Below are 9,493 nucleotides of genomic sequence, written 5' to 3' on the forward strand. Positions count from 1 at the left end.
ACTTGAATGTTTGTTTTAAAAAATCTAAAAGAATATGAAAAATTGCCAAAAATTAAATCCATAAAATAAAAGCTGCTTCATTTTGAACACTGTGAAAAGATGAAAACGTAAAAATGGTTTATATAACTGAAACGGTTCAACAAAGCTAACTAGAGTCAACATAAGCATTGGTATTTTAAATAATTTGAGTTAAACTTGTTTTTAGTGTTTTACCTTTTATAAAGATGTTTAACTTGGTTGACTTGGTTAATATTTGTAGTTTTCAGTTTATTTTCATTTTTAGCTGATAGTAACTCTTAAAACAAATTCAAGTGTCCTTTAAGCCATTTTAAACTAAAAATAATAGAGTTATCAGAGATATACCAAAGTTTATGTTATACTTGGCTTATGCTAAACGTATTGGTAAGTATTAGTGGAAATCTACTTTAATATAGGCTATTTAAGCATATTTAATGATGTACTTTAGCAGCAGCGGTTGTTCTTTTTAACTTTTAACTAACTCAACAAATTCATTGTTTTAACCTAACTGTTGGGTAGAAAACTTAACCTGGTGAGTTGGGTCAAACTGAAACCACTCGGTGTTTGTTTGGATCCAGAAGTTTTTAAACCTTTGTAGAAGTTTGACTTTTATCTTAAATGTTAAGTTTAAAACAGTGGTGGATCTAAAGGGGGGGCTGCGGGTGGCAGCTGACATCCCAGCTGCCCCCCTTATTTGTGGATTAATAAAGTCGATAAATTGTGAATAAAACTTTTGTTTGTATGCAGTTCACTCCTGGATGTGGAAATGTTTTCTCCCATTAACCTGACAGGAAGCGTCCCGCTAACCGATGCCTCTCTGTCGCTGAACCATAACTTTAGTCAGTCCTGAGAAACATGTGATGAATTTATTTAATGCAAGATTTTTTTAAATAATTGCAGATTTTTAATCTTTGAAATGAGTTTAACACTGTTTAATCTCATGGAAACTTTTAAATGTTTGTTAAAATGAAACTCAAGTTTTCTGTGTTTGAGGAGAAGCAGCTGATTGAGAGTCTTAATAAACTCTGTTCAGTATTTTGTGTTTGTGTTGTTTGTGTTGTTTGTGTTGTTCTGGACAAATCAAATCAAGTCTAAACTTTAAACAAAGTCTGCCTTCGGCCTTTGCCAACCCCAAGAAAAATAAAATCTTGCCCCTCCACTGCACCGCTGCAGAAATTCTAATCCAGTGTTGAAATATTAACAATAATAAAATTACAAGTTTCAACTTTTAAAGCCTGACTTTGAACTTTTAAACCTAAAACCTTTAAGAACAGCCCCAATCCGAGTGTTTTACAAAAACTAAAATAAAAAATAATCCAAGTCCTGAAGCATGACTGGACACTTCCATCCCCAGTCCACCCTTCCAAGTCCCATCCACGCAGTTAAGCCGTCACTTTCATTCAAGGTTGTGAATTATATAGTACATTGTCTACTCCCCAAAACCATAAAACCAACTTTATGGACCTCACGTGACTTTTCACAGTCTGTAAGTAATATAGGCCTTTACAATCTTTGGTAAGGGGCTATTTTTTTACCAACTTCAGCCGCATATCCAGCTGAAAAAGCCAAAAGACTCACATTTTTTATTATTGTTCCTCAAGGGGGGATTATTTTTATTTTTTATCAGCGAGATGTTTCATATTTGGGGGGAAAAGTCACGTCAGAGAGGTCAGAGGAGGTAAGAAAAAAGTTTTCTCTTTCTCAGAAAATAAAGCTTTGTGTCGCCTTTTAAAGGTCACTCGTTCATTTTCAGCTTCGTGCGTAAAAACAAATAAAAAAAACGTCACTTGAGAGAAACTTTATTTCCAAGCGCTGAGTTCACTTACAAATACAAAACCAAAAAAAGAAAATAAAATAAAAAAGCTCACATCACTGCCTAAAATCCACAGAATAACCCTTATTTACACTAAAACTTCATCACATTGACAGGTTGAATACACTTTGCATTGTTTATTAGTTCTAAACAATATTAATAATTATAATAATAATAATAATAATAAATGCACAGAATATCCTAGAGAGCTACACATACAAAACCAAAAAAAGAAAATAAAATAAAAAAGCTCACATCACTGCCTAAAATCCACAGAATAACCCTTATTTACACTAAAACTTCATCACATTGACAGGTTGAATACACTTTGCATTGCTTATTAGTTCTAAACAATATTAATAATTATAATAATAATAATAATAATAAATGCACAGAATATCCTAGAGAGCTACACATTGGCTTGTTTTATTCTGCAGGGATCTTGGTCACAATCAAAAAGAGCAAAAAGTTACACAGAAGCGCTTTACATTCAACGGAGAGCAGCAAATGGTTTGACTCGTTTTTTTTTTCTTTCATTTTAATGAATTTACTCAAGAATAAAGATCAAGAGACAGAAGGAGAGAAAAGAGCAACGACATGTTTTTTTTTCCTCCCTCTCCAAACAGGACATCTAAACTACAACACAACTAAAAATCCACAGACTTGTTTCTAATCACGGCATGCTGGAAGGTGCTGCGCTTTTTTAGAGCTTTACACTCATTTCTTTCTTTTTTTTAACCCTCTAATATTTAACATTTTAAACCTCTTTCTTCTCCACGAAACAAACAAAGAAAAAAAAAAGAACAAAAAGTTGTTCAGTTGTGGAAGGCGCTGCCTCCGGTTACGAGGCTCATGCTTTTCAGTTTATTGTCTTTCTTCCACTTCATCCTGCGGTTCTGAAACCAGATTTTGATCTGTCTCTCGGAAAGACACAGGGCGTGGGCTATCTCTATCCTCCGCCGTCTGGTTAGGTACCTATTGAAGTGAAACTCTTTCTCCAGCTCTAGCGTCTGGTACCGGGTGTACGCGGTTCGGGCCCTTTTCCCGTCAGGTCCGGTCATATCTACAATTGAACCCAGAAAAATTAGCAACAAACCAAAAGAAAAAAAAAATGGGAATGGAAGTTAGATTTGATTTTTTTTGTTTCTTTGTTTTCTGAATGGAGTGAGTTGATGGAAGAGGAGAAGGTGGGGGACGCATGCAACCAACACCGCCCTCAGCAGCAGAACCCCCTGTTTTACGCGCAGATTTTCAGCCTCTCTGCAGGCAGAACCAGAACCAACACTCAACAAATACACAGCCCGTTCTGCGGCCATCCACACCAGCTGCTCACTCATGCAACACCTGACAGATTAATGGCACCCCCCCTCCAAAGAAAAGATTAGTAAATATACCATGACTTATGTGCAGTTTGCGCATCCAGGGGAATATTTGTGGCGTTTGGCAGTCGTTTGGTGTGGGGGTGGAGGAGGTGGCGTTGGCTTCCTGCTGCTGCTGCTGCTGCTGCTGCTGCTGCTGAGCCCGGGAGCCGGAGCCTCCTCCGCCGCTGCCGTGCGCGCCTTCCTCGGTCTCGTTCCCCACCGTGCCGTCCTCGATCTCCGCGAAATGCGCGCCGCCGCCGGCTTTGCCCAGACCGCCCGGCGCCGAGGTCGCGCTCCGGTCAGCTGGGGGAGAGGAGGCGCCCTTCAGCTCCGCGGGCAGCTCCCGGCCGGCCGTGGCGCACGACGGYGGCGGCGGCACCGGCGGCACCGGCTCTGGGGACGACAGCGATGAGCAGCTGGGCGTCTGTCTGTAGCGGGCGTCCGGCCCGAACCCGCGCGCTTCCTCCCGCACGGCACCGAAGTGGCCGCCGCCGGTGTTGGCGCGGTTCACCGTTAGGTCCATGCCATTGTAGTTGTAGCCGAAAGACCCGGAGTGCATGGTGCCGGGGTCTCTGAAGGAGCCGCTCACAGCGCCGTTAGTCCCATAATTTAGTAACTGATAGTCGGAGCCATTTGGATAGCGCCCTGAGAACGAGTTTACAAAGTAAGAGCTCATTTGCTTGGATTTTTAAAGCCTCGATTTGTAGATCTTTGTCGCTATAATCCTGTGTGCTTGCACGATTTATGGACGCAATCATGAATTATAAGCAATGAAGCCCCTACTGTACTTTGCCAGGTATGCGGCCAAATATGGGCGCGCGTTCGGGAATCACGTGCCTTTGTTGACCAGTCGTAAATCCTCACTGATGACTTCAAGAGGTAATTCATGCTCCATGGTTACAAATGATGACGAAATAATGGTCGTTAGGCTCCAGTCAATGGTGCCTCCCCGCTGCGCCCCGGAGAGGCGCGCGCGCGCGGGCAGAGGGCGCCATCTTCCGGACAGAGGCGGTACTGCGGCGTGGCGGGCCTCGCGGGCTCATCCATCATTCAGGTCAAAAAAATAAATAAAAAAAGGGGAAAACGTGCCACAAAAGGCTCAGGTAACACAGACTGTTGTCATTCTGTGAGCCTATTATCTTTTATTTATACTATTTGTCTCCTTATTGACCTGGAGAGGCAGCTGCTATAATTATTATAGTAATAATAATAATAATAATAATAAATAATAATAATAACGAGAGCAGCAGATTTTCCAACATTTACATCAAAAAGCCTTTATTTTATATGTACAATTTCATAAACAAAATATTGCACAGATATGCATCGAACACGTGGAGGAACAATAAATAACATGAAACATTTTCCCCTTTTTTTGTACAAATTGAACTGTAAACAACAAGCCTATCATCACACAGAGACAGCTACACACTGAAGGACAGAAACAGCTTTAATTGCATGGAGATTAAATAAAACAAATCAAACCAGAAATCATGGCAGCAAAAACTAAAAAACGCTGAGGTTTTTATGTACACGTTGGCGGATWGTTGCATAGTCCTCTAAATAAAGACACGAGCACGAGGACAAACAGAGGACAGGGTTACCGTGCAGACACTCAGCAAAGTCTCTATGGTGGCATTTTTGCTGCAACTTCTTATTATCTACAAATGAATTATACATCATTTCATTTGAGGAGTGTGCGCACGGACAGCATCAGAGTTCCCCCCCACAAACTCGATTTTTTAGCTCTTTTTCTCCGCCTGCTCCTCTTCCTCGGGTGTCTTTGAAGGGTTCAGGAGTTTGTTCTCCTTTTTCCACTTCATCCTGCGGTTCTGGAACCAGATTTTGATCTGTCTCTCTGTCAGGCACAGGGCGTGGGAGATCTCTATCCGACGCCTCCTGGTCAGGTAGCGGTTGAAGTGGAACTCCTTCTCCAGCTCCAGGGTCTGGTAGCGGGTGTAGGTCTGCCGGCCCCTGCGGCCACTGCTGCCAAATGGGCCTGCAATCAAACAAGAGGGGAGGGAATTCAATTAGTTAATAATTAAAACCCTGACTTGGAGTGAATCGAGACAAAAAAATWAAAAAACAGCAAATTTTCTTAATTTTAACGTAAAAAAACACTWGCATTTTTAAGAAGTCACAAATCAATAATATTCCTATAAAATACTTTGTTCAATTTCAATATTTTCCATCATAATATTCAATAAAAATGCCTCACATGTTCCTGAGTATAAACACCCCATCATATCATCAGACACGACAATAAAATCCATAATTTACGCAAATGACGCATCGTGTGCGTAAAATATGTAAAATATGAGGCCAAATGGTAATAATGAGTTTTGTTTTTTATTTTTTATGACATGTTTGAACTGTTCACAACATACAAATGATCCAGACTCAGCTGTTGTGAAATGTGGTATAAAAAATACACAATTTTCTGAGAAAAGTTGCAGAAATTTGGATTTTCTGTAAAATATTTGCATAATTTCAAGGTTTTCTGCACAAATATTATTTTCACAGCCCTCATAAAAGTAGAAAAAATGCTTACTGGGTGGGTTTAACTCTACATGACAATATATGATGATAAKAATATTCATAATTTAATGACGCACCCTGCGTAAAATCTGTGAAAATATAGTTATTGTGCTGAAAAGGTTTTAAAATGTGTTTCTAAGCCATGCTTGAGGTATGATTCAGGTTGTGCCACATCTGCTGCTGTTAGGAATTTTGTGTTTCTAATTTTGGCACAGCTTTTAAAAGGCAGAYGTTGCAGATAATTACATTAAAAGAACAGACAAATATGTTATTGGGTGACTTCACACTGCATGAAGCACCATACATGATCATAACATCCATAATTTAATGACGCACCATGCGTAAAATATGAAATAATATCAGTATTGTGGCCAAATGGGTATAATGTGTGATGTATTTTATCTTTKACAGAGTGAACCACTTTGAGTGGTGCTGACATTTCCACGTCTGGATTCTGGGATTATAATTTTWTTGTTTAATTGTTGTGTTTTTGTGGTAAATCTGGATAAGGTCTAAGTGACACGGGCTGTATGGGGTGAAGCTGAAGCAGGCCCTCTGTGTGCGCGCGCGTGTAGCTCCAGTAATGATGTGTCCAAAAAAATGAAGAAAAGAAAAAGAAAGGCGCACGAAGATCCGCACGTAACCCCCTAAAATAAACCAAACACGATCCTGTCTGATGATTTATTTTGTGTTCCACTGCTCGTAAAGTGAAACGTTGTGAGCAGCTCCTCAGCTGACAGCCTGCCCTCCTCTGTCTCACCCCGCGCGCGTGACAACAACACATGAAAGGCTCGGACTCACCAGCGGAGCAGGCGTTCATCCTCTGCATCCACGGGTAGATGAGGGTGGACGCCTTGTCGTCGAGGCTGCTGCTCATGCTGACGCTCTGCTCCGCGCACTCCGCCTTGCGCTGCTGGTGCTCCTGCGTGACGAACAGCGGCTGGTCGTCGCGGCTCGAGAAGGCGCACGAGCCCTCCGCGTCCTTGTAGAAAGTCCCCACCGGGTTGTAGTCGCAGGCGGCCCCGCCGGCGCGGCCGTACAGGGCGGCCGCGGTGCCGCTCTGCTGGTAGTAGGACGCCGGGTAAACCTTCTCCTGCATGTTGGCCGCGCCATACGTGGCCGCGCTGGAGTAGTGCCTCAACGGATCCGTGTAGCCCGAGGAGTAGAGCGGTATCTGACCCAGGAGAGAGTCCTGTCCTCCCGGCAGAGACACGGGAAAAGTTGAATTCACGAAATAGGAACTCATTGGGTGGACCACGGGGTGTATATACTCCGGAGGAATATGATTTGTTGTCTTTTATAGTCCAAGTGCTTTTGCCATTACTTTACCGGAGATTTGGTTTTTGCTGAAAGGGGGGTTGTGAGGTGCCACTGAATACAGAGGGGAAGTGTACCATCTGATCCACCTCTGGCCAATCACCGCCGTCTCTGCTTGCACTATTGCACCCAAGGGGGGGCTCTTGTTGCGCACAGGAGTCCCCGGTGAATCGAAATGAAGCGCTCAAGCCTGTCGGTCTTTACGCACGCTCACGCGCTCGCAGAAATGCTTTGAAATATACACTTTAAAATGAACAAAAAATAAAAACATAAAACAGGTTTTTATTTTTGTTTCGCACAGCCACAGCGTGAACACACCCAGACAAAAAGAACCACGTCTTCTGGGATTATAATCCAGTAAATGAATCATAAAAGCACGACCAACTTCCTGTTTGTGCACGCAGAAACATTTAACGCACTTTTTTTACACTTTGTCCAAGGTGATTCAAGACTGACTGAAGACCAGAGGAGACACGAGCAGAAGGGAGGACACGCGCGTGCACCCTCCTCATTATCATCATCAGCATCATCACCTTAACAAGCAGTGATGGAGTGCGCAAAACCAGAAAACCCCCAAAAGTCTCAGGTATCATCCTGACAAATAAATCAATATTTATCAACATCTGAAACATTTAATCTCACCAGTTCAGATTAAATCATCTTTTTGTAGTTTTAAGAACATTTCCCTTTTTAAACAACCTTAAAATACAGATTATTTTACAGCTGAACTCCTTTAATACGCGATAAAGAAGATCAATTTTGTCACATTAGATGCCCAAATTAATATTTTAAGCGTCTGTTTTGAATTAAGCTTCATTAAAAGCAAATATTTAAATCATATTTGGTCTGAGAAATATTTAACACATTTACACATAAAAAACTGAGGCTCATGAGGACATTTTTGTCAACTTTGTTTGCTTTTTATTTCCTGTTCGCAAAAACCATCAACTTCCTATCAAGAATTTATTGAATTTCTTTTCATCAAACTAGATTTTGATTTTATCTGATTCCAGCTGATATGAATTTGAAAACAACTGTTTTAGTTTTGCAAAGAACAGAAGAAAACTGAAAGGTTTTATGGATTTAAAAAAACGCAAGGCCAAACAGGAACAAAGCAAAGCGCCGCAGAGGAAACAGGAAATAAAAGGATGAAAATAATAAAACTGGTGGTTATTTTGTGAAGATTTAATGCAAAAACAAGAAAAACTAAAAACAAGAAAAACTACACGTATAAAAAGAGGGGATTTTTTTGAATAAAAGAGGCACAATTGTGGCAAAGACGCAGGCAAAAATGCGCAGAGAGGGCGGCGCTGCGCAAAATCATCATCAAAGACTTTTAAGGTGTTTTATCATAAAAAAATAACAAAAATATAATAAAAGCAAATTAAATATGCTCAACAATAAGACAATAATAACTAGACCGATTTGGATTCAAAAGCATGCGTCAGCGACGGCGCAGGCCTCGTCTGACCCTCATCTTCATCATCATCAAAGTCAAGCTTGTCTGGCCTGAGATCCGGTCTGAGAGGGCCTTGAAGCCCACAGCAGACCCGTAGACCCGGTTCTGCGCCACCTCAGGGGTTAAACATGGAGAGAGGGGGCTCTGTGCTGATCCTCCCTAATCCTGATCCTGTCATGTAAACAGCAGGCCTGCAGTGAGATCCAACACAACCGCCGCCCTCCTTACCTTTTGTTGACAATCCATCATTTCCGGCGCGGCAGCCTCTCCGTTCAGACTCCTCTCCCCTTTTCTTCCCCGCCAACATTTCCCACCACGATTTCCTCAAAAGTAATCCCTCCATTTAGATCCAGGAGTGAGGTGATCCTTCATTTTCCATCAACATGGCCGCGCTTTGACGCGTCGCGCAGACGGAGGCGCCACTTTGCGCCAAAATGACGCACAGAAATCAGATAAAAGCAGCAGCGAGACTCCGCTGGATGTTAGGGACAGCAAAGAGTCAGAAAAAGGTTTGAGTTCCAACAGTTAGAAGAATGAGCGCCGGGAAACAGCAGCTGCGTTATAACCTCATGGGAAACAACTTCCCATTTCTGCTGCCCACATGACCGCCGGCGGCCAATCCCAGCGCAGCGCGAGTCGTAAACTTCCACAGGAAAAGTTGTAAATTTTCATAAACCGCAGAGGTTTTTGTGCTCCTGCCGCGGCTTCTCTTCTCCATTTTTATTTCCTTTAAAGTCAGAAAGCTTTGAATGTGATTCTGGATGAGAGGAGGAGGGATTCCGCGGTTCTTTCCAAGATGGCAGCCTTATTTCAACAATTTAAACCATACATTCCTCCATCTTTGGACCCTGAGGAGGTGATTTTCTTTGTTTAATTTGTCCAATTTAAGCAAAAATGCTCATAAACCTAAGAGCGGAGAATTAAAGCCGTTTGTTGTCAAATTATTTTCATATAAAAGATAAAAAATAGTACAAATAAGGATAAAAT

General features: G+C 41.8%; 2 protein-coding genes and 1 long non-coding RNA gene across 4 annotated transcripts in view; 1 reads left to right on the forward strand and 2 right to left on the reverse strand.

Moving 5' to 3' along the window:
- The first annotated feature begins 17 nt into the window (after positions 1-17).
- LOC106521973 (uncharacterized) overlaps positions 18-9,493 on the forward strand; it is a 12,892-nt gene continuing 3,416 nt past the window's right edge. For both annotated transcript variants that reach the window (XR_001310732.1, XR_001310731.1), the window contains exons 1-2: positions 18-1,696; positions 7,488-7,633. This is a non-coding gene — a long non-coding RNA (uncharacterized LOC106521973). The remainder of the gene's footprint in view (positions 1,697-7,487; positions 7,634-9,493) is intronic.
- On the reverse strand, positions 2,360-4,357 carry hoxb5b (homeobox B5b). The gene is made up of 2 exons (XM_014014756.1): positions 3,226-4,357; positions 2,360-2,894 (listed from the first exon to the last, which is right to left on the reverse strand). Exons 1-2 carry the CDS (start codon positions 3,866-3,868, stop codon positions 2,647-2,649), a joined length of 891 nt encoding a protein of 296 aa, XP_013870210.1. The 5' UTR covers positions 3,869-4,357; the 3' UTR covers positions 2,360-2,646.
- hoxb6b (homeobox B6b) lies at positions 4,454-7,492 on the reverse strand. The gene is made up of 2 exons (XM_014014758.1): positions 6,532-7,492; positions 4,454-5,191 (listed from the first exon to the last, which is right to left on the reverse strand). Exons 1-2 carry the CDS (start codon positions 6,974-6,976, stop codon positions 4,935-4,937), a joined length of 702 nt encoding a protein of 233 aa, XP_013870212.1. The 5' UTR covers positions 6,977-7,492; the 3' UTR covers positions 4,454-4,934.

This window comes from Austrofundulus limnaeus, unplaced genomic scaffold (genome assembly GCF_001266775.1).
Source record: "Austrofundulus limnaeus strain Quisiro unplaced genomic scaffold, Austrofundulus_limnaeus-1.0 Scaffold119, whole genome shotgun sequence".
NCBI lineage: Eukaryota > Metazoa > Chordata > Actinopteri > Cyprinodontiformes > Rivulidae > Austrofundulus > Austrofundulus limnaeus.